The sequence below is a fragment of the Podarcis gaigeae genome (genome assembly GCF_964106915.1).
Source record: "Podarcis gaigeae genome assembly, chromosome: 2".
NCBI classification, from domain to species: domain Eukaryota; kingdom Metazoa; phylum Chordata; class Lepidosauria; order Squamata; family Lacertidae; genus Podarcis; species Podarcis gaigeae.
In genome coordinates, this window is record NC_139679.1 from 29,637,247 (window position 1) to 29,662,408 (window position 25,162).

The following is a 25,162-nucleotide window of genomic DNA, read 5'->3' on the forward strand; positions in this document are numbered from 1 at the left end:
GGGGCCCAATAAAATATTTGAGGGGGCTGGGCACCACAAATTGATGGGCATTCCCATTCAAATAGTGTGTGTGCATGGTGTCATGTGATGGATGATGTGGGGTGGGGCTTACCTGGGCTTACCCCACAATATTTTAAGTTGGCACCCTTGGTAAATCACCTGTGGCTTGGGAAGCTATGACTTCTACTCTTCCTCCAGCATATATATCTCTCTGAATTTTATTTTTAAATATAATATGGTGGGGATGCCATCCTTCTTATGAAAACTTCCTGCCTCCCACTGGAACTAGATGGGGGCTCATAGGTGTGGCCGGGGGGGGGGCAGCTGCCCCCCAAATCAAGTAAAGACATAAATAAAACTAACTGACCAATTGTGTCACACATAGAATCATAGAATTATACTCGGTCCTGTCCCCTACACACATAAAGCCTGCCCGCCTAAAATATATCCTCGCCATGCCCAGGTCAGGGCTAGCACCTTCTTAATACTAAGAGGAGGGAAATCCACAAGGGATATAGATTTTGAAAATGGGCAGAAGTGGGAGGGGGGTTGAGTGAACTTTTTAAGAAAATCCTTCCCAGCAAGATTTTCACAGGCCTTTTACTTGTTCGACCCCATTGTCCTCCTCAAGCAGGGCCTCCTTTCCTGGCATTTCGCTGTGTATCAGGTGGCGATGAGGGAAGTTGTCTATGGAAAGGAGCTCCTAGCCAGCCGCCATATGCAGCTGTCGGAACAGGAAGCTCTATATAGAGGCAGCTTCCTTCCTCTTTAGGTTATTTGTGGAAGGTGTGCAGCATGTGCAAGAGGGGGAGGCCCTTGAACAGAGCAGCAGGACAACGGAGGCGTTTTTGGAGACCACGCGTAGCTTAGGACTTGCGCAAATGACTTAGAGGGGTGGTCATACCGTAGACTTTATCATATCACAGACTTGGAAGGGACCACAATTGTCATCTATGCAATTCGGGAATCTTTTGCCCAACATGGGGTTTGAACCCACAACCCTGAGATTAAGGGTCTCGTGTTCCCGGGCCTGGGATTCTCAGCTGTCATATGAAGACCTCTGCTAGTCTAACTACGGTTCCTCTTCCTCCAGATCTTTGCATCCTTTGGAGACCAGCTCTGTCTTCCCCCTCCTCTTGGAATGTTACCCAAAACGGCCCATTGTCTGTGGCTAGACCACCCCATGGAAGATGTTCCAGCCCTGCCAAGACCCTCCTGACTGCCTTGACTTCTAAACGGCACTCAGCTTCCATCTCCGCACATGCAGCCGCTGGGGCCCACAGCCACTGCTCCCCCCCCAAAAAACCCCCTCAGGATACTGTTTTTGTTCCAGAGTTGTAGGTGAAGGGAGTATTAGAACTAGAGCTCTTGCTAAAAAGGGAAGAGAAAATTGGGGAGAGGGGGATCTGAGGAGCTGCCGATCATCCATTGGGCAGAGCAGAGAAAGGATTAGGGGAGAAGGTTTCCTCCTTCTTGAAGGGCACCTGCTTGGTATGTAGAAGGGCACAGGTTCAGTCCTCGGCGTGAATTTCCACTGCCTGAAACCTTGCAGCATTCTACCAGTCAGCGTGGACAGTATTGAACTAGATGTACCAATGATTCTGGCTGAGTACGAAGGCTGCTGCTTTCTATCTTCTACTACTCTCCTACTTTAGAGGGAGTGGGGAGAAAAGGGCGTCCAACTTCCATTACTTCACCAAAGATGGGGATTGTGCCCTGTGAGCATCTCCAACTAACCCTTTCCTTTTGCCCCTTTTGCCCGTGAATCCTTCACGCTAAGCTACAGCGAGCAGAGCCCGCAAAGTTGGAGCTTCCCACATTTCACAAGGCCCCCTGAAACCTGCAACTTGTCGTCTTCTGTTTCAGGTGCGGAGCATGGGAAAGGGAAGACAGCCACAGGCAATGTTGGCTGGTTCTGAAACGTAGCCTCTATCGCTTTAATCCTGGGTACATCAGTGTCGCACCCTCCCGGGAGCTGTGCATTAGGGTGCTGCTTCTAAGGTTAGACAGATTAAGACTATGGGAAATCGGGCAGGAGGTCCCCACCCCTCCTTCCCAGCAAGGTCCTTTTCCACGGAGGAAGATGGGGGTATATTACCGTGCCTCTGGAGTCCAGGTGGGAACACTCAACTTTCCCCTCCCCGCCAAATACCCCACCTCTGTGTCCGCTCTGAGTTGGCTCGGCTACCGTGGCGGAAGCTAGAGTATCTACGGTGCTACTCAGCAAGTGGCACGGCGTCAGTACTCCCAGAGGGTGGCCTGGTGCAGGGTGTCGGCATCAGCGCGCAGGGTCCCGGCTTGGTCGCCGCGGAGGTATTTGCCGTTCTTCCCTTTGATGGCCACCCGGCTGCACTCGCGGAACTCAAAGTAGAAATCCTCCGACAACTCGCCGTCGCTGCAGACAGTGCCATTGGTGGCCACATACCAGAACTTGCCACTGAGACCTAGGAGCATCGAAGGAGCAGGTGTCAGTGGGAGATGATGATGATGATGATGATGATGATGATGATGATAATAATAATAATAATAATAATAATAATAATAATAATAATAAATTTATTTATATCCCGCCCTTCCCAGCCGAAGCCGGGCTCAGAGCAGCTAACAACAGTAAAATGATACAACATTCTAAAATCATTTCATTATAAAATCAGTTCAAATCAGATTAATGGCAACCATTGAGCTAGAGTTCTGTGAAGATTGCCAAAGGAGGGGGTCAGGCTGTGCCCTGGCCAAAGGCCAGGCGGAACAGCTCTGTCTTGCAGGCCCTGCAGAAAGATGTCAAGTCCCGCAGGGCCCTAGTCTCTTGTGACAGAGCATTCCACTAGATCGGGGACACAGCCGAAAAAGCCCCGGCTCTGGTTGAGGCCAGCCTAACCTCTCTGTGGCCCGGGACCTCCAAGATGTTTTTGTTTGAAGACCGTAAGGTCCTCCGTGGGACATACCAGGAGAGGTGGTCCCGTAGGTACGAGGGTCCTAGGCCGTATAGGGCTTTAAAGGTTAAAAGCTTGCATGTAATTGAGCACATAGAGGCACCACCACCTCCCTCCCTCTCTTAAAGGTGCATGGGATTGAAGTTTGTGGCAGGTAGTGATCCGTTTGGGGGACAAATCAAGTTCTAGGAAAGGAAGGATAGAACAGGGATGTGGAACATGTGGCCTTGCTGATGTATCTGGGCTTCTAATGCCCATCATCCATTGGCCACAGGTTCCTTAAAAGAGCTGCTGAGCCACAACTGGTCCAGTCATCCACACAAACACACACACGCACACACTACTGAGACCACAGCCAAGAACTGGCGGAACCATACCATGCTACCTGGTGCAGAGCAAAGCAAGGCAAGCTGGGCTGCAGGGGAAGTCCAAGCAAATACAGCGAAAAAGCAGGGTCATTGGCTCTTGGATCTGTAACAGTGGAGCTCTTCCAGTTGCAAATGTGGCCACCCCCCAGGTCCACATGGAGGCAGTCCCACATTGCCAACTACTTGTGAGGCTCCCCAAGTGTCTACAATCCCGAATCACAGCATGATAAAAGGCCATAAGCACTTTTATTAATTTTGAGACTGTTTAGGCACTTTAGGGGAAAACGTAAATTCTGAGGGCCCACCCATTTGCTGTTCTGGTGCCCTCCCCAGTGATGGCATCTGAGTGGCTGGGCTTGCTGCCACTCTTCTTGCACTCAGGGGAATGTTAAGGAAACACCACAGCTGCAGCTTCAGATACTAGCCATTACACTTTCTAGAGTGTGACTGCTTGTCATCAATGACCAGCTACCATTGAGGGATGAGAGGGCTACAAAATCCCCAGACTTTTGCCTTGCAGTCTATTGCTTAAACAGCGCCACTGCCCAATCCTCTCTGGCCTGTTTTTCACCCCCTGCACCCGCATAAATACATATTTATTTGGGTACTCCTGCAAACCTTGGGGTTCCCCCCCGCCTGATGATACTTTTCTGGCCTCACACCCAGAGTTTGTTATAGGATGGCAATGGCAATGGGTTCTAATGGGGAGGTTAAAGTTCTCCAAATGGTAGGAACTGCTTTGCACAAATAGCTTACTATGGTAGCGCATGGGGGGATCTGACTTTGCAGTCAGTTGGAACATAGGAACTTGCCTTATACAGAGATAGGCCGTTGGGTCCACCTACCTCATTATTGTCTACATTAGCCAGCAGAAGCTCTCCAGGATTTTAGGTGGAAGTTGGAGGGGCTGCATTCACAGCTGGGAAACAAATGTTCTCGTAGCATCCCTCTGACATATGGTCCAAAATTATTTCACTGTGTGATGAGCTCCCTCCCCAGCTCCCAGTTTGCAGCCAGTTAGTTAGTTACCTTTGATCTGGTAAGCGCCATCGTTGAAGATGATCTGGAAGACATCATAGACGGAACGGTTGGCGTCTAGCAAGTTGGAGTTGCGGTGGTAGCACACGAAGCCATGAGCCCCGCGAAGGACCAGGATGGGCCGGTTGATCAGCTTGAGAACAAATTCCTCATCCTCCCCTGTAGTCAGATAACTGTAGGTCAGTGAGTTCAGAAGCTAATGTGACTGTGATGAGCTAGGGATCCAAAACGTGCATTTGTGAATACATTTGCATCAGACTTCAGCCCGAGTGAGTCCAGGATTGCTCTCCCAGCCACATATGTGCTTTCAGTAGCCTGAATTTGCAGATCTCCAGCTACGATTTTTGCTTTTCAGTAGGAGTTCTGTAAGCAGGATCAGTCCGCTTTCAATTCCCTCTTCCAGTTAAGTCTCTGAGGTTACAACTGGGCTTCATCCTACTTCTGCGAGCTCCTTGCCATTATTGATCCTAAGAGTTGCAAATGCGGAAGAATCCTGGACAAACTATGTCATTGATTACGCGTTATTTTGAAACTGCTCTGGCATCACCTTAGTGCTCTCCTCCTGCTTTGGCATACTGAACTGGCATCTGCAGCTGAAGCTAGAGTCCGACCGGAGTGGCCTTCCTACTATTGGGCTCATCTCAGGTGCACCTGGAAGCCATTCAGCTTTAAGCTGCACTGAACAGCTGTGTCACTTTCAGTAGGACTTTGGTGGTCTTTTTTGACACCTAGCTATACCCACCTGACTTGCAAGGTGTGCCTGAGGACCTTACAGTTGCTTAGGATAGGACCATCTTAGTTGGCCTACTGCTGCTCCCTCCCCACTTCCAGTCAAGTAACTTCCAGTTTCAATCTTGGTTGGCCTGTGCTCTAGCAAAAGGGACTTCCTCCCAACTGCCCTGCAAACTCTTTGTTTTGTTTGTTCTCAATGTAGCCTCCTCTGGAACTGCTCAATATCTGTGCAGCCTTTTCTCCGCTCTCAGCTTCTGACTGTCCCAGCCACAAAGCCTCAGCTATACTTGTAATATATTCCATTGGCTCATTCATTGTGATCTTGCCCCACAATGTTCCAGTTTCCATATAACACAGATTTAGATACTCTCCTGATGCCCATTGAGCATGGTTTTGGCTGGCCTACCTCTTCCAGCCACCATTCTCAATAAGGAAGCTGCAGCAAACAGCGGAAGATGAGCAGCTTTATTGACAACATACAGACTGTGGTCCTTGGTTTATCAGGTTTAAAGGTTAAAGGACCTCTGACAGTTAAGTCCAGTTGCGAACGACTCTGGGGTTGTGGCGCTCATCTTGCTTTACTGGCCGAGGGAGCTGATGTTTGTCCGCAGACAGTTTTTCTGGGTCATGTAACCAGCATGACTAAGCCGCTTCTGGCGAAACCAGAGCAGCGCACAGAAACGCCATTTACCTTCCTGCCAGAATGGTACCTATTTATCTACTTGCACTTTGACATGCTTTCGAACTGCTAGGTTGGCAGGAGCAGGGACCGAACAATGGGAGCTCACCCTGTCGTGGGAATTTGAAAAGCCAACCTTCCGATCGGCAAGCCCAAGGCTCAAGTGGTTTACACCACAGCGCCACCCGTGTCCCTTTATCAGGTTTAGGCCCCCGTAATTGAGGCAATGGCATCCCATTGTAAGACTTACCCACTGCATCACTGACAGCTGCCAGTTGTCCATTCTTCTTGGTGCAGATATATTTGCCATTGCGAGCTTTGAGGGCTACCCGGCGTCCACGCCACTCCATATCAAACATGGTGCTAGCAGATCTGCGGGAACAAAGCAAGGCGGGGGGGAGCACTGGTCAGATAATGAATGATCATTTTGCTCTTTCTTCCCTATTGTGTATTTAACATACAGAGAGTGCAGCCCTATACACACTTGCATGGGCGTAGGTCTTGCTGAAATCAACAGGATTTTGCGCACAGGACACCACATTGTGTAGCAGGTGCAACAAATTGCTACTCTCCCCCATTAGGTTGCTGGCGGGGGCGGGGGGGCGGGAAGGAATACCTGGGGGGAAATGGGGAGTGGTTCCTTGACTGGAAGAACTTGTAAGCCTGGTTCTGGTAATTCCTAAGCTAAGAATACGCTGAGAGGCACCCTGCTCCATCATTCGCGGTGTGTGACTGCCTGGTGAATCTCAGGGTTCTAATAGAGACCAAAACAGATCCTACAAGTCTGTCCACCCGAAGTTTAGAATCTGCAGATAATTCTGAGCTAGATGGACCAATATTCTAGCTCAGTGCAAAGCAGCTTCCTAGGTTCCCCTAATTGCTTGAAGTTACTGACAATGGCAGTCCTCTCTCCCTCTCTCTCTTACATTCCACTTCTGTCACTAATGGTGCTGCTATAGGAATAGAGGACACACAGCAAATTACCCTGGACAAGTGCACCAGGGCTGAGGATGCCTGCCTTGTTTGTGACCATCTAGTTCTTCAACTGGTGAGTTGGGTCCCACTGACTAGTGGCTTGCACAGCCAACCTAAGATGGGTCGCAACCGCTGTACAGATGTACTATCAAAAATTTAGTAGTAAGCTATATGTCCTATTTTGCAGTATTATTTGTTTCTTATAAGTATGTTTCAAAAAATTCAGCAGTGAGTCCCAAACTCCGTGTTCGAGCTGACAGTGGGTCCCAGGTCTGGAAAAAGCTTGCAAATATCCTAATTTAGCCCGGTTATGTATGCACACTTTTGCCTGAGACTCGCTAGCTACCCTTGGGAGATGCTGCTCTGCTGCCTCTCCCAGTTGGTATCAATGTTGGTGCCATACTGAACATTATCCTGAATTATCCTGCCTTCTCTGAATGGCTTCGCTGTTCACTTCCAGGTCCCTGATTCTCAAACATATGTGCAAATTCTTGTATGTCTGCAATGCTGTGCCCAAACCATGCTTTTCCTTTCCAGACACACAAAAGGAAGCGTTGATGGACATTCGTTTAGGCAACTGTATTTGCCTCAAGTCCTGCTTGGGGACAAACCAGAGTCACTGGCTTGCTGCTGTGAAAAATGGGCTGCAGGAACAGATAGCCCACTGATCTGACTCGGTAGAGGTCTTCTATGTGCTTATGCACCCATCACTCCTTCCCAGAAGCCCTGTTCTAAGTCTTGCATCCATTCTCTCCATGCCCTGGCTCTCCTTCTGCTATGTCTAGCCAAAACTGCCATCAGACTTCCAAGGCCCCAAATGCTCTAGGGCCCCATTAGTGACATGAGGACATAACCTAACTCACACTTCTGTGGCCGTGGCCTGAATTCCCCCATGCGACACCAAGGTCCAGTAGTTGCCCGTGTTGGAATGGAAGATGCACTTCTTGGTTTCTTTATCAATCTGTATCTGGAAGGTTTCGTGGTGTGTCTCTTCATCCTGATTGGCCGAGACGTTGACACCTAGTAGGAAGAAAGGACACCGTTTCATATTGTTTAGATCCATCGTGCTCCACTGTCAGGCATGAGACCAGATACGAAAACCTGTGAGAAGGGTTCAAGCAGAGGTCCATCTTAGAATCATAGAATTGTAAAGTTGGAAGAGACCCTGAGGATCATACAGTCCAACCCCCTGCAGTATGCAGCTGTCCCATGTGGAGATCGAACCTGCAATCTTGGTGTTATCAACACCACACTCTAACCAAACTGAACTATCTAGTTGAAGGCGTTCCTTCAGACACACAAAAGAGAGATAGAGAAGGTGTAACTAATTATCGGGGGGGGGGGGAATAAAAAGTAAATATATGGTTCATTAATTATGGACAGCCCCATAAAATGTAACAGCCAACAGTAAATTCTGAGAATATGAACAACAGAAAAACAACAACACTCTTCCTATATTTTCGCCTTAAGGATCACGCTAAATGTGACTCTGTAAATAGCAATTACATGAATTAAAAACAAAACCCCAAGTAAATAGGTGTGGGTGGTTGATGCAGATCAAGACCACAGCAATGGGCAATAGGTTAAATCCCTATCCCTCCCACCAGAGTCACATTTGAGATTGAGGGCCTTATACATAGGAGCCGTCTCCTAGGGACCAAGGAGGCTTTGCCCCCCAATAAAATACTTGAGGAGGCCAGCCCCCCCAAAAAAAGTTGATGGGCATTGCCATTCAAATGGTATGTGTGCACCGCATCATGTAATTGATTATGTGGGGCAGGACTTACCTGGGCCCACCCCCCAATATTTTATTCAAGTTGGCACCCCTGCACCTATACCTACTACTTATAATAATAATAATAATAATTTTTTTATTTATACCCCGCCCTCCCCAGCCAAGGCCAGGCTCAGAGCGGTGGGGGGAGAAGTTCACACAATTGCTGCTTGAATGTTTAGTTTGGGGCCCCCACTAACTTGCCTCTGCCTCTCCATCCTCTGTGCCTTGGAGGGCTGCTGTTGGTCATCACATCAGTGGCGTAGCGTGGGGGGTGCAGGGGGGGCCGGCCGGACCAGGCGCAACATCTGGGGGTTAGGGTTAGGGGGTGCAAATCCACGGGTTAGGGGGCGCAAATTACTTGCCTTGCCCCGGGTGCTGACAACCCACGCTACGCCACTGCATCACATCCTTGCTAGCATTCCATAAGGCTTAGGGCACTACACAGATAGCAGGGCTTTATCTCATTCAGCCCCACAAAAGCCCTGAGATGTGTGTGACTCACTTTCATTCCATTGTGATGGGGATCTGCAGTAGAGATATAATTATTTTCTCTAAGCCACTGGGTTAAGTCCACGACAAAAGCTAAACTTTAATCCAGGTCCAACATCCTATATGCTAATAGCAAATTCATTCTCCAAGTGACGATGCTTATGCAGCCAAAATTCATAAGAGGAAGGAATCGGTAATAGACCTAAGGAATCCCAAAGTTTGTAGAAATACAAATTAAGGAGGGGAGGGAAAGAACCTCAAACAATCTAATCAGGGCTGAGCATGCTCAGTTGCCATAGAATGCTGAGTATTTGTTTAGGGATGGGGAAACTGAAAACTGGGAGAGGATGGAACGGAATATCCTGGGAAAGGGTATGGCTGGCTGGAACACTGAACAGGAGCACTCCACGTTGCCGTACTTTGTTGCAGGTCCCTGGCTCTGTCTACTGGACAATGCCAAATAGAAGACAGGTGTGTAGTTTTCAAGTGCCTCTCACTGATTTGATTGTCATAGTTGGCACTTGGATTTGTCTCCTGATTGGCTAGAAACCAACTGGACATGTCATTATCAAGTTCTTAACATTCTGTTGGCAAGCATGGGCAGGAAACCATCCAAGAAAACACTCCACTGTTCTCTGGTCAGCTCTAGCCAGCTCGGGCCTGAGCCCTGTCTACACCACCTCAAATGCAGCCTCCCTACGAAGTGCCTAATTTTTTTTATTTATTAGCCATAGGTGTGTGATTCACAGAACTTGCTTAGTCAATTCCCCATGAAGCTCACTGCTGGCAGTCAGATCACCAAAGAGTGACTGCAGGCGATTGATTAAGATCTCTCTCTTGCAACCTTCCTCCCCGCCCCCACCTCATGAATTACTCTTCCCCCTCCCCCTCTCTGAAACTAAATGTGACCTGCAATTGTTTTAAAGCTCCAGTTGGGAAGCTCCAGTTATATCCCCCCCCCCCCCCGAACAGCAGTACTGTAGTGGGAAAATTCCCCAATGCTCTGATCAAAACCATAGCTTCCCTAGCTGCTTCAAAGTAAAAGCCGAAACATCAAGAGACTCCTGAATCGGTTTCAGCTTTCCTATGCATGCAATGTACATTCACATACTCTGCAAGCCTATTCTTGACCTGTTCTTTCTTTTTCTTTTTTTAAGTCCTTGTTCATCTGGCTATAGCACCACAGTCAGGCTGGCTGGGATGTTGGGCCATTCCTCAACCTGCTCTGATTATTTCCAGGAGGCAATTTCATCCTGGGACCAGAGATTTTGCAGATCTGTGATCTTTGTCAAAAATAATAATAATGGCCTAATGCGAGCGCTATGCTTTGCTGTCAGCTGGTTCACCCAGGACTGGTTTTGTCCTCCTACCAGATTTGTGACGTAATTTATGATTCCAACAAGAGGCAAGTAAGAGGAACTTATCTCTTTAGTATCCCCTGTGCCTATTGTTTTAAACGTATGAGGAGCCTAAAGAAATCAGAGGGAAAGAACTAAGTAGCACGTACCACAATCTCCGAAGTAAATAAATTGCCATAAAGCTGACAAACCAATGAACTAACATTAACAAATGTATCCAAATCAAACATTTCCACACACCCTGGCTTTGTCTGTAGCAAAAGGATAGATGATGTCATTTGTCCAAAGCTGGCATACATACATTGATTTCCTCACAGCAATGACACTGTAAGGAAGATAATTAACAGCGGGCGAACTAAGGCCAGGGCTATGCATATGCACCAGCAACAGTGCTGGATTGGGTCTGCCAATGCAACCACACAGTCCAAGCCTTGCCTGGTTCCTGACCTCACCTTCTCAGTATGCAGAGCTGATGCTACTGCTGGCTAGTTATTGTTGTGGCTTCACCCCACCAGACACTATTCTAAGATACAGATACTGGCCCAAGGTCACCCAGTGAGTTCCATGCAGAGCTGGAGAAATAGCAGCCTAAAATAAATAAATATATGAGGGCCAAAAGTGTTATGAACCTAATGGTTCATTCAACCCTGGTTTTCTTCCCACCAGCCCCTTCAGCCACCACACTTGCAATGTTAGCATGGCGGCTCAGCACTCACCAGGGTTAGGGATCCTCCTGGCATGGTAAAAGTATACAATACAGGTAAGGCCAACCTGGTTTAAATGAGAAGCCACACGGGTAAGTCTTCTCCCTTGCCTGGCGTTTAATCAGCTCTTACCTCTGCAACACAGGTCTTTTCAAGTGGATTGCATGATCCACCATAACCGGCTCCTCAGGAGCACACACAACTGGCCAGTGGTTCACTCCCCTCTCTCTCTCCTTCAAAATTCCTAGGAATTTTGATGGGCTACTAAATATTTTCCCCCCTGCAGATCAAAGCACATAACTCGTATTTTAATAACTTTTTTCATTCAGCACCAGTATCATAATCAAAACCAGCACCTTATTATGAAAATCTCAGGCTGCAAGTTAGGCCACTGAGGAATAACTCTTTTAATTTGTTCATTTCTAGAAAAAAGAAATAGACTGTGTTAGTCACTATTGTGAAAATCATGTGCCCTCAGCAAAAGCCTTGTTTACCTGCTTGACAATCTGACCCTGGTGAAAAAACTCTGTCATTAGTAAAAATAACTAAATCATGTGCAGGACTATGCATAAACCCATACCCTCCAACAGATGAAAATAGGGATGTCTCATTCCATAATGATATTTTTACTATTTATACCCCACACATCTGACTGGGTTGCCCCAGCCACTCTGGGCAGCTACCAACATATATAGAAACATAATAAAACATTAAACATAAAAAACTTCCCTATACAGGATTGCCTTCAGATGGCATGAGGGTTGGATAACTCCATGCTCCCCAACATTTCTCCAATGAAAATAGGGACATCCTAAGGAAAAGTGGGACATTCTGGGATCAAATCAGAAACTGGGACGGCTTCTCTAAATTGGGGATGTCCTTGGAAAATAGGGACACTTGGAGAGTCTGTAAACCCTTTTCCGTGGACCACCTAAATGGAGCTTGCAGACCACCAGTGGTCCATGGATCACAGTTTGAAAACCTCGCAGTTTGATAATTATATTTTCTCCTGATTGCCTTGGGAGTGTTGCCTTGGGGAAGGGAAAAGTCATGATTACTCATTGTGTGTGTGTGTCTACTGATATGACACACAGAGAGTCAAAGGTAACTTGTACGTATGTGGTGATTGTGGGATCCACAATCTTATCACTTTTTAAAACGAATGTCACTCACATAGAGACAGGAAGATGGGACTTCCCAGGGCCAGCTTCACCATAAGGCACTCTGAGGTGGCCGCCTCAGACATCAAATGCTGAGGGAGCAAAACTGTGTGCCATGTGGCATACCCAGTGAGTATCCCCTAGACTAGCTTGCTGCTTTCAAGTGCAGTAGAGGCCTCTGCCCCTGAGTTGAAGCAGGATTCAAATGCCCGTCTATTCAGCTTTTACACACAATCAGCTTTCGTACACAGAAGGGGGTAGCACTGTCTCATCCTTCGCCGCAGGCAGAAAAACATATTGGGCTGGTCATAACATCTTCCTTGGAATCCTCTGCCTGAGTCAGTTTTGCTGCTTCGCATTGTTGCTGCCTTTGTCTGCAGGGTTTCATTTACCAACAGACTCCACAGCCAACCTTAGTGAGCAAGCTACATTTTCTCGATGCATCCCATAAGCACCAGCCATGGTCAAATCCACTGTATAGCTTTCTCCATCCTGATGCTCTCCAAATGCTTGGGAGTACATCTTCCATAATCACCAGCCAAGGCGGCCAATGGTCAGGGATGATGGGAGTTGTAGTCCAACAACATCTGGGAGGGTTCCGGATTGGGGAAGGCTGGTGTGGTGGACCCCTCCAGGCAAACTACTTTTGATTAGATTCCTCAGTGCAAGGAACCATATACCTGGAGGGAAGCTATTCACCAGAATCTCCACACAAACTCTTGTCAAACAGGTTACAATTGACAAGGAAGTTGGCTAACCCTCCAAGCTGAAGGGGCATTAACGATCCCTGCTAAAATTATGCCCACCTCACTGAGCCATAGGCACCCCCTTCTCACACTCCTGCGTTGCTAGCAAATCCTCCAACAATCACTTTAATTATCCTCATTAATCTGATTGCTGTTGTTTCCATCTGGCTGACACACAAGCCCCCTATTAATAACTTGCCAGCCAATGTCACCAGCTCCTAAGTGGCTTGGAAGAGGCAAAGGAGGTCTGTGAGCCTCTGTGTTGGCTGTTGCTCATTGCCAACAAAGCAAGTCTCTTGCCAACATACTGATATCTCTGGCATCCCACCATCCCAATGGGTATGACCAGACCTGGCAAAAATGCAGAGGGAAGGCTGTGGCTAGTATCTATAGGGCCAAGCGGGATGAGATTGTAATAGTTTGACAATATAATATTAACCCTAGCAGAAGAGACTAGCTTCTGGGCCTGTCAGCCACATCCAAGCTCTTCCCGCCGGAGGGCAGTGATAAACATTGCTGCGTTTCATCCGCATAAGACAGGTTATGACTGAACTTAAATGTGGGATAATCCTATTCAAAGAGATGAAGTGGCTGGTTGGAACAGCTGGCGGGGGAGACTGGGGCAAAGGGGATCGGAGGCTGGGATTAAGGAGATACAGTACAGAGGGAACCATTTAGGAATTCGCAAACACATCCTGTGGGTAGCTTCAAATCATTCAAGTTGAAGAGCCAGTGCAGACCAAAGTGCAGTTGATTAATCCCCGTAAGTAGCTGCTCTTGTAATTGGCCTACTCATATGAGCGACAAAGCTTCTGAAATGGGGACACAACACAACAATAAACCCAACCCCCTCCATATAATCTATGGAGGTTAGCCACTACAACAAGGACCCATATGTTGGTTTTGCAAGTACAGGAGTTTTGTTTTGTTTTTAATTGAACATATTAGAGTTTCTGAAATAAGAGGTCACTGACGGTGACAATGGACTAAAAACGAAACACCAATATGCTGAAGATGAGTTGAATGCTGCAGCAGCCTACTAGGGGAGTTGCCAGTGAATTAAAAAAAAAAGCACAAAACAGCAGAGAATAATTGGCCTCACTAATCACCAGCAACGTCACGGTCCCTATTCAGAAGGTATCTGCAAGAGGATACCTGCTTGATCAATGCAAGAGACTATCTGGTCCGACCTTTCATTGTCCACAGTAGCCAGTCAGATGCTTCTAGGAAGTCCACAAGCAGACTATGAAGAAAACAACCTCTGCCACTTGTTTCTCACTCCCCAGACAGTCCAGACCAACTAGTACTGTATCTGTGGCAGCCACTTTGGTGGGGCAGAATCGACACAGACACTGCTGCAGCTTACAATATCAATTTTGCTTTCAGGTCACTTTCTGTTCCTTTTGTCTCTCATCTCCCTCTGACTTCACAACTCTACATTCCCCATCACCCCTACCATGTTTACCAATGCAGGGTGTAATTCATGCATCTGATGAAATGGTCTGTGGCTCCTGAAAGCTTATGCCACAATAAATGTGTTCGTTTTTTTAAGGTGCCACAATACTCTCTGCTATTTTTAGAACTGCCTTCCATGCATTTGCCTAATCCTCTTTGCAAAGCTGTCTAAACTAGTGCTCATTGACACATAGTGTGGCAGCGAATGTGGCCTAGGACACGCAAGAAGACACACAGCAGAAAGCATGCAAGATTAGAAGTGGGCACGTTGGCCAGAGGTAGACGACTGCTTTCCCAGAGACAAAAAGCTGCATTTTAGGAGCTGAAGAAAAGCAAAAGCCACTTGGGTTCCATGCTATGAATGAATAACAAGTATGCGCTACTTTTGTTTCGCCATAAGCAGATGGTCTGGTGAGGCCCATTGCTTTATATACAACTGTGTGCACGTTCAGTTTTAAGAGGAATACACACCACAGCAACTTCTACGTAGGGTCAGCTACACCTGTGTTCACACACACCCATGAACTAGGAGACATTTTTAGGCTAAAGTGGAAAGGACGATTGGTTCAAGAAAGCATGGCTATACTGTACTGTAAACAGCCTATTAAATGACCTAGGGAGGAGGGGAAATAATAAAGTTTCTTTTGATGATCATGGTGGGATTGATTGATTGATTGATTGATTGGGGGCATTCACTTGTTTCAGCTTCTCCACATACGTTATCTCAGATCCTTCTCAACACTTCGCAGCCACCCTTCAAAGCTAAGGCGTGTCCGCAGGGGTGTTATGTCCATATTGCAGATGTGTAGCTGAGGCTTAGAAAGAGCGGCTTGCCAAAGAACATAGAGCCTAGTGGTAAATTCATTACTGAGGAGAGGTTGGAAACGACAACTTCCTGACTAACAGCTTACAGTGAAATTTCCCCCTCCCTCAAGATAACAGGTGGGAAAGAACCTTATTAATTTCTGCGGAGCGATAAGCCCTATTTTTGCAGTTTGATGTATGACACTTTGGGCCACAAAGTAAAAAAGTTCCCTTCCCTCACAGAACTTGGATTTCCCTCTTCCCCCTTCTTTCGTTGGGTTACGGACGGAATGGCCTTTCAAGCTTGACCAGAAGATCAAGTTATACAGGGATCTTTGGGACTTTTCGTTCATGGGAGACTGGGTAGCTCCCCTTTCCCCCAGAAATTGGCATAGGCCAGGTTGCTATAGTAACGGACACAAGCCATTTGGCAGCATGGCATTTCCTGTTGCCACCTGTTACTCACTCAGCTCCCATCTGGTTGGTTTATGTACCGCTAGGGTTTGTTTGCCCATCCCATCACTCCTAAGCTAGCTGAGGAAGAATACAATGAAGTGGGTCATCTTGAGGAAATCAGACTGCATCATCTGATTTTCATACAACATGCAAATACATGTACAGTTCATTTCAAAAGCGCTCGTTGGCTGTTGTATAAGCTGAAGATCTTCCTTCTTAAGCTTTAAATAAAGCAACTTTTGTACAGTTGATGACCACTGACCACTGGTGTCTTCTTCAAATCATTTAATTCATTAAGGATTGAAACACACACGATTGCAACCTTTTTGCTGGCAAAACGTATTTACTCAAATTTTAAAGTTAAGAAAAAACATGCAATACACATCAAATCCCCTCCTTCACCTCAGAAACAAAGCAACCTCCTGCATATTTGCCGCCACAATGCCCAAAGAAAGAAAAGGGAGAGCTCAACATGTTGTTTTCCAGAAACAGCCACTTTTGAGCTACAGAACAAGGTATCTAGAGTCTTACCACACAATGCAAAATTTAAATTTCTAGTATAGTTCCCTGTTCAGAATATGGGTTTCTCTTTTATTTTAAATTAAGGTTCCATCCTCATGACCCTCATGATTCCACACAGAGAAAAATGTAAAATGAGGATGGTATTTGTCATAGTTTTGGAGATCTTATCAGGACAGAGTGAAAATGAAAAATTTCAGGACATATGTTTCATGGCCCTTGGATGACCAGGCAAAATTCCTTCTTCTACTAAGCTGTTAATAAAGAGTACAGAAGCAGTGTTCTCTTTTGCATCTGGACACCCTAGAGGCCCCCTGTTCCTTGTTTTTCCATATTTAGGTCCATATTTGAAATCCCATAAGCACTTACTTGTAAGTCCCACAGAATCCATATCTCTGAGTAGATATGAATAAATTTACACTGTGCTTAATCCCCTCCACATTTTCCCACTCACATTCCAAATTCAAAAAAGGTAACCGGAAGAAAATACAAAGGTACTTTATATAGATATAAAATCAAATTGCCCTCCATTGTCACAGCTGACAATAACTGTTGTTAAAGGGGCCCCTATAGGAGCCAATTCAAAAGTTGTCAGCCTTAACCTGCTTCTGAATTGGGGCATTTAATAGCCACCAGAACATCAGAAGACTGATGGACTAGAATCATCTCCCAGAGCTTCTTAAGAACTCTTAAAAACAGCATTGAAAAGAAGAAGGGTCCATATCCAATCACTTTTCTCTGGGGCGAGAGGAGCGGCTTCTGGGTAAGCATGCTTAAATCGGTCTTTTTTCCTCTGGTTGGGGATTTTTGATTATTATTATTATTTTTAAAAAGGCTAATTATCAATGCCAGGCAATGTGAATTTTAAATTTGCATTTATTTAAATGAATTAATATGCAAACATCTGGTAACTCCGCGGGGAAGCTAAGAAAATAATTACAGTAAAAAGAAAATTGCATTGCAGTAATGAAGGCCAGATAAGCAACTAAGGGCAGGAATACAGTGGATTAGCTGCCCACCTAACACAGTTTAGACACACTTTTGTAAAACAGGACAAAAGGGGTATATTAAACAATGGCCAAAGGTGCAGTTTCCCCACTCTTTTAATGCATAGGTAATCCAGACAAGCTGTTGTGTAGATAGGAAAGCTGATTTGGACATGGGGCTACAAGTGATTGGGGTGGGGTGGGTGTTGTGCAGTCCCCTGTAAAGACCAAGTGTGCAGCCTGGGCTTGGTGCTGTCTATGGAAGCACAAATGACTGTGGTTGCTTTTTACCTACTGCACACTTATTTTGAGAAAGCAGACCTTGCCTCCATCAAACATCCAGACTAGACTACTGCAGTGTGTTCTATGGAGTGCTGCCCTGGAAGACAACCAGAAACCTCTGCTGGTATTCAGGGTGTCTTCTGAGGGTAGACATTTAGACCATGTTATATACCAATACTGTGCCAGCTTGCCGGAGCATTTCCAGGCCAGATTCAAAATGTTAGCTTCGAGTTCTAGAGCCGCACACCAGGTGGGGTCACTAACGTGGTGCCCACAAGCAAACATGGAACTCACAAACACCTTCCATGGTGTTTCCCCTCCCTCTGCTGAAATTAGACTTGGAAGAAGCAGGATATTGTAGCCCATAAGCTAGGCTGCAATATGTGCTTAGTTGCAGTGTGTATGTGAGGCCCACAACAGGTTTCTCTCGTTTGCCTATGTATGTGCCCAAAGGGCCCCCAAATGTTGGCAACCTATGTCTTAAATAGCCCAGGACCCGGTTATGTGAAGGACCATGTAACAGTCTGGGCCTTAAGATCAGACTGCCAACACTGCCTGGAGATGGCCCCATAAGGAAGTATATAAATATTTTACACAAATAAAGATCAGATAGGTTGTGTACACACCATACATTTAAAGCATACGCACACACAGAAAACGAATAATGGGAAATACAGTTTGCCCTATGCTGAGCTACAATTCCCAGCACCCTTAACAAACTACAGTTCCCAGGATACTTGGGGGGGGGTGCTTTAAATGAATGGTATATAAGCAGGTGTGCACCAGATATAGGGCCTTTTCAGTGGTGGCTTACCGGAACTATCTTCCAAGGGATTTGTAACTGGCCCTGTCAGGGCCAACCTTGAAAAAACCTTTGAAGAACCATCTGTTCTGATTGGCTTTTAATTAAGATTATTTTATTAAGGTAGCTACTCTCTCAGAGTGTTGGTTTTAGGCTGTTAGTTATTGGAGATTGTTACTGGAGATTCTAACTCTTTCTATGTTGGGCTGTGTATTATTTTAAAGATTAGTTAATTTATAGTAACTGAATGCTAGTTGTTTGCTATTGTGCTGGTCAAAATTTGTGTTATATACGTTATTTTATTGGAATTGCCTTTTTATCTGGTATATATTTGCATGCCACCTGGAGAGGACATAGCCCTGCAAGGCAGCCTAAAACCCTTTAAATGAAAATAAATTTAAAAATAGAAATAAATGAACATGTGGGCTGGGAATTCTAAACAACGTTGGCGCTTCGGAAATGAAGCCGATGGAGACCTGCCCATCAGTTTGTCTTCATGTCACAAAAAAGTTTCAGGTATTTAATTTCTTCCTGCCAGGCTGCTTTGAAGGCACAGGATCAGGGCCAGTTTTTCTTCAAAAGAACACAACCCTAGTTTCAGAGTACAGAAGCAGAGTGTGATTACTCCAGATCGATTTGCTTCACCTGATTCATTTGTCTTCCATCTTTTTATCCCTCTTCTTACTGGCTCACAGCCTGGTACACGAAGCCAGTAAAACTTTCCCTGTCGTGAAGATAGTCATGAGGAAAGCTTGACTTGCTTAAGTTTGTGTGAGAACCCTGTTGGAGGCACGGGAGCTGGGTTAGCATAAACAGGGCACAGCCTTTTCTGTTTTCAACAGACAGTTGGTGTTGCAATTAGGCAAATGGGTTGGGAGGGTGATTCTTTGGTTATCATTAGGTGTAGTGTCAAGGTTTGCATGTGGCCTTCCAAATCCTGTGGTGGCGCTTGAAGAAGGAGAGAGGAAACGAAGGAAGAGAATGAATGGATAATGGATGGGTAAAGGGAAGAGACGTGGGTGCTTGTGTACACCTGTGGTAGAGGGGGAAGAGAGAAAATGAAAGGATGGTGGATGAATAAAGGAGAGGGAGAGGGAGGGGGAGAGAGAGAAGGGCTGTCCCACCCAATTTTTGCATTGGCCTCACCTGCCACCTGCAATAGGCATCCTCCAGCCCCAATTGAACAAGGCCCTCAACCCCGGAAAGGTTGCCCCTCTGTGTTAAAAGCTATAGTCCGTGGCCACTATAATCACCCAAAGGTGCCACAGGTCAAGAAAAAAGCATGGCGTAATGGTTAGAGTGGTGGACTAGGACCTGGAAGACCTGGGTTGAAATCCCCACTCAGCCATGAAACTCATAGGGCCACCTTGGGCCAGCCACCATCTCTTAACCTAACCTACCTCATAGAGGATGAAATGAGGGAGGAAGAGAACCATGAACACCACCTCAATATCCTTGGAAAATCAAGGTGGTATATAAATGCAATAAATAAATGAAAATAAACAGGAGACTACAGTTAGATTTCTCTTAGATGCATGGGAAGAAGTAGTTATGGGGGAACAGCCTTCTCCCTCTGGAAAGAATTTCAGAACGGGGGGCACAAACAAACCTTGGGAAAGGAATATTTTCTTAACATGAAACCATCACTCTGTAGCACCTCCAGACATTTGGGACATAGCTTTGCTGGGGACTGCTGCTGCTCTTTTGTTTGGGGGCTGATTGAAATGTGGTCCTTAAGGGCCAGTTCTGGAGCCATATGGGAAAGATGTAAGGTTGGAGTTGCCTTTTGTTCTTTACCCATAAGGCCTTTCGGAGTGCCACTGATCTCCAGGCAGGGGGAAGTCGCCTAGAATGGTCCACTGAAGAGCATTTCCTAGAAATGCTGGGGTAGGACATGGGAATCATAGGAATGGGCAACTACAGCTGTGAATGTGAACAGCCCTTTCAGGGACACTGGGCAGATGTTTGATGGACACCGTTGGCGGCACTAAAAGCAACCTAGGAAGAATGAAGGAGAGCTGGCTGCACCGACTGATAGGAAGAAGGTTATAAAATTGACTATAATTTTTTAATACCAAGGACGGCAGTAGATGATGGAGTCCAAGTGCCATTGCCTAATTGTGTTGAAGGAAGTTAAATGTAACGAGCACATCATCTGTCTACACGCCACTCAGATTAATAGTTGTTGCTGGAGAGAGCTTGTAAAAATCTCAATCCATTCCAGCAGGGCCACTCTCTGGTGTGCATGCACAGAATCAGAGGCCTGTAAATTCACATGAGTGTCATTCTTGCTAAAGGGCTGCCAGACCCACTGGCTTATCTATGGAGCCACCATGCCAGTATTAGCAAAATCACAGGAGAGTGGGTTCTGCATCTGTCCCTGTGCCCCATCCTTTGAATATAAGACAGAGCCTGCAACTGTTCTTGTTTCTTAAGCAACAGGGATACCTGCTGACATACGGATTATCATGTGGACTAGAAGTACTTCCAATCTGACACGCTGCCATAGAAGCAGTAGCAAAACATACAGAGCAAAGCAGACTTTCCTCTTCTCCACCAGCGCCACTGCACTTCTCCTTGGTTTTCAGACCCTGCACTCATCTCTTCCCCACAACATCTTCCTAGATCCTCATCTGTGCAAATGAGCACAACGCACCTGCCCTGTACTAGAAACGGATATTGACTTGGCCAGCAAGGAACCATAACAGACGCCATGAGACACATCTTTCCTTCCCTATCCAAGCATGAGGATTAGGAAGGCAGCTCCTGAAGCAAAGAAGCATCAGGAAACCGATGGTGGCAACTACCATCATCAACACCCCCCACCATATGCATTCAAATAGTGAGTCACCTGTGGATAAGAACAAGCATATTACCATTGTACAAAGCGGACGAAAAAACAAGTCATCCATATTATGGCTATGGAGCTAGGAGGGGAGAGGAGTATTCCCTGGCTATGCGTAGTCCCACAGAGCAGAAAGGCAATGGATTTACCTTGCCGGATGGAGACATATCTGCCATTGGAGGCCACGAAAACTACTTGTGGGTGGCTCTCTTCCAGATCAAAGAGTTCATCTTTGCCCGGCTTGGAGCTCCTGCCAGATTTTAGAGTGCCGGTAGGTCCCATGGGCGCCAGGTATTTCCCATCGCAATCCTTGAAGGCCAGCTTGCCTGCCTTGAATTCCAGGGTATACCCTGCGCGGGGGTCAGGCTCCTTGACCAGAGTGCCATCATTGCGCAGGTAGCGGTTGTCGCAGGTTCTCAGGCAGTACTTCTTGTTCTGGAAGGTGAGGGTGATGAGCGAGTCCACACCCCAAGGGATGTTGCTGTCGGTGGAGATCTCGTCCTCCTGAGCGCTGAGGTGCGCATACCTTCTCCTGCTCACGCTCAAGAGGTTGGCCTGGGGGTGGATAGCCAAGTGCACAGCCCAGAGCTCTGTTTCTGTGATGGTCTGGGCAAAGCAGGACAACCTGTCTTCGGAACCGCCAAAGAAACGCTTGTAGGGTTCCGACTGGAGCGCCCAGCGCCCATCCGACTGGGTGACAATGACAAAACGCCCATCACCTCCCGGCTTCTCGGCTTCACACGAGACCTTGCCGTCCTTGTCGGCAGATAAGTACCTACCTAGGTGGCTCTTCAGGAAGACCACGGAGCTGTCTCCGTCCTGCTCCAGGGTCCATATCTGCTTCCTTTTCAGGCTGGGCGCCGAGGCGTTGACCTTGTAGCCAAAGCTCTCTGCCGTCAGGTACCTGTTGTCAGAGTTAATCAAGCCAAACTGGATCTTCAGAAGCTGGTGGATCCCATTCGTTGGCATCTTCTGTCCGGACAGCGGATATAGTCCCAAGGACTGGGGTGGGCGCCTAAGGTCTTCCCAGTCCTTCCTCGGGGGTACGGAAACGTGCACGCTCACATAGGCACAGCAGAGCGAGCCGAGCGATCTGGATTAGCGCAAATGAACCTTACACCTCAGTCAAAGACCCAATGACGTGCACCTGCCCCAGTTCCCAGTCTCTTTCTCTGTGTGTGTGTGTACCAGCTCTTCCTACATTTAATCTTCTGCCCGTAAAGCCAATCTCCGATCTCGTTTGGCTGCCTCGTCCCCCCTGCTGGCAGTGCTGCTGCCTCCTGCGTGGCTCACACTGACCTCTTCCTCCTCCTCATCTTCTCCAGCATGGCGAGGGGGTGGGGTGCGGATGGAGAGGAGAGAATGCTCAGAAAAAAATGTACATGCTTAAGCACCCGCAGCCTTGCTTAATTAGTGCAGCTAGGATTACAAAGATTTCAATGAGCTGCCGGCCTCCTGTAACCAATAGTGGGGCTTCTACAGAAGCCACAAAGAAGGGAGGGGGGCTTTGACAGGCTACACAATGGCCTTTTGATGAGACCTATTCTTCCGCTCCGGCCTGCTCTCTGCGCTTGTAGTGCTCTGCACTGTATCTGTGTCTCTTGTTTGCGTTGTCTCCCTTCTTCTAAGGCTTGATCCACCCCAAACGCCTTTCTATCCCACCGCTAAGGCCAAAACGCTCAAGCGGCAACTCAATCTGCTGCCTCTCCCTGGTGGAGGATTTATTTTTCTTAGCGCCGCTTTGGTTAACATTACCGTGGGCTCTCTGATTCCATGCGGCAGGTCACCTCCAAGCCGAGAGTGCCTGCCTGGCCCAGCCTCTAATCTCCTTAACAATTAGCTGGGCATTTCTATTAGTGTAAACCTTTCATCCTCCTTTGGCCCCTTTGCCTCCATCTGTTCCGTAACCCCAAATCCACAGCTCTGTCAAAAGGATAATAGTGGCCTGGCCCCCCTAGGAAACCGATGGGGCAGCCTAGCTGAGAGGCCTAGCTCAGAATCGAACCAGGGTGGGAAGAAGGGAGGCTGGGCCGTCCGGGGCTGCACTGCAGCTCAGATAAATGCAACTTGAAAGAATGGGGATGGATTTAGACCCAGCAAGTTGGAATCTGCTGAAGCAGAAGTTGTTGAATGACAGAGGTGAAAGCCACCCAGAATAGCTTGGCTGTCCTAGCTGCCTCTGTAGACAACAGCAAGGCCTGCTCTGCTCTCCTCCTCCACCCGCCGCTGCCATGACTTCAGAACAGATACTTTTTAAGATCCTTCCATTTAGCCAGAGAGAGAGAGAGAGTTGCTAACATATGGGAGGGTTGGGTTGACAATACCACAGTTGACAGTTAGCAAAAATAGGGTTGGGGAAAACATGTCGGCAGATGGCGAAGGCCCAGTGGTTCTTATGAAACAGGCAGCAGCGAGATCCCAAATGATCAGAATAAATCTGACCCACAAAATGCACCACTGCTCTCTGTGTCCCCGACTAAGGCTGCTGTCCTATGTTCACTGAGCCCCATTTAACACAGTGGGACATATGTCTGAGTAAACATGCATGTCACGCTGTGCAAGGGAACAACTTGTTTGGATCCGCTGACTTTCCTTCTGTCAATGGCTTTCCTGACTCCATCTTCGCTCTGCAATCCCTTGAAAATCTGCCTCTGGGATTTTAATTGACACTGAGGGGCATGGTGTCTGGATGCAAACGTGGCCAGGGCGCCTGCAACTTTAATAGTTGTGTTGAAGAGGGGATTTTAGCAGGGGCAGCTTGCATTGCACAGCTATTAAAAGTGCAGAAGTCCTGCCTGCTTTTGCATTCGGCTACCCTTATTGAGAATGTTGTGGGATATGGTACGGGGGTGCTGCAGATGAAGGAGGCTGCAGACATCACCTCCATCATTGCATGGAGGCAAGAGAGATTTGCCCAAGGGAAGCCTAACAGGTTCCTTGTTTGAATGAGAAGTCTAAGAACTGCATCCTGGCATGGGGGCTCTTCCAGCTGCCATCAGCACCAGCCAGCATAGTCAGTGGTTAACGTCCAATGCAGGTTCCCTATCCCTAGTTTAAAATTATGTGCTGAAGAAATGTTTGATCAGGTACACATGTGACCTAGGGTAAGGCCCAAGACAACTTTCCTTAGCCACGGGGAAGAGAGAAGGCAGTGGCGTAGCGTGGGTTGTCAGCACCCGGGGCAAGGCAAGTAATTTGCGCCCCCTAACCCTAACCCCCAGATGTTGCGCCCGGTGCGACTGGCCCCCCCTGCACCCCCCACGCTACGCCACTGAGAGAAGGTGAAAGGGGGAAATTCACTACAGAGGCTTTGTGAAGGTGGGAGGAAGCAGGTCAGAAAAAAACACCCACATGCTGGGCTGTCTTAAGCATATGCGGCACCAGGGGGCAAAGATCTGCCCGGTGCCCCCCCTCCCAGTTGCCCAGTCCCAGGCACGCAGGAGGGTGTAACCGACCAGCCGCCTCAGCGTCTCACTGGCTCGGTCGCAGAGCAGAAGAGCCCACTGCGGTGCTCCAACCAATGGGCGGGCTCTTCCCCAGACTCAACTCTTGGGCCTCAGACTCTCAGCCCGGCGCCCCTGAGAGCCCAGCGCCTGGGTGCCCCGCACCCCTAGCCCCTATGGGTAAGACAGCCCTGCCCACATGAAACCTAGGAGAACAGACTGCATACTATTGGGGACTGCAGATATAATGCAACTCATGAGGTAAACATTTTTGTCATTGGTCAATTGCCCCCCAAAATTCACCAGAATGGGAAACTGGTCAAACATTTGTTAAAAGGGGACTCCAAATTTTGTCTCAACCCTACTTGATACATCAGTGCTGGAGATAGCATGGAGAGACCTTCTTCATTCCCATAAGACCCAATACCTTCCTGTTAATTTGCTCATCTCCTCCATCAAGTTTGCCTTATTCCTCTCTACCCATCCTAGCTTTGAAGTATCTTACAATCTGAGTCTTCATTCCACCTCCTGGCTGCTGGATGGAGGAAGTCAGTTATTGTCTGCAGTAGCCTGCAAGGGTATTGATTTCTCCCTTTTGTGCTGGAACAAAC

General features: G+C 47.4%; 1 protein-coding gene across 1 annotated transcript; it reads right to left on the bottom strand.

The window, feature by feature from the left end:
- Nucleotides 1-898: 898 nt before the first annotated feature.
- On the bottom strand, nucleotides 899-23,897 carry FSCN2 (fascin actin-bundling protein 2, retinal). Its single transcript, XM_083727637.1, has 5 exons — nucleotides 21,258-23,897; nucleotides 7,589-7,745; nucleotides 6,001-6,122; nucleotides 4,331-4,498; nucleotides 899-2,444 (listed from the first exon to the last, which is right to left on the bottom strand). Exons 1-5 carry the CDS (start codon nucleotides 22,075-22,077, stop codon nucleotides 2,239-2,241), a joined length of 1,473 nt encoding a protein of 490 aa, XP_083583763.1. The 5' UTR covers nucleotides 22,078-23,897; the 3' UTR covers nucleotides 899-2,238.
- Nucleotides 23,898-25,162: the final 1,265 nt, after the last annotated feature.

Excerpts from the sequence above, each read along its gene's own strand:
- FSCN2 (XM_083727637.1), bottom strand. The coding sequence starts at position 22,077 with ATGCCAACGAATGGGATCCACCAGCTTCTGAAGATCCAGTTTGGCTTG. Across the intron at positions 7,746-21,257 it reads ATATGTCTCCATCCGGCAAG|GTGTCAACGTCTCGGCCAAT; the intron begins GTAAATCCATTG and ends TCTTCCTACTAG. Across the intron at positions 2,445-4,330 it reads TGGCGCTTACCAGATCAAAG|GTCTCAGTGGCAAGTTCTGG; the intron begins GTAACTAACTAA and ends CGATGCTCCTAG.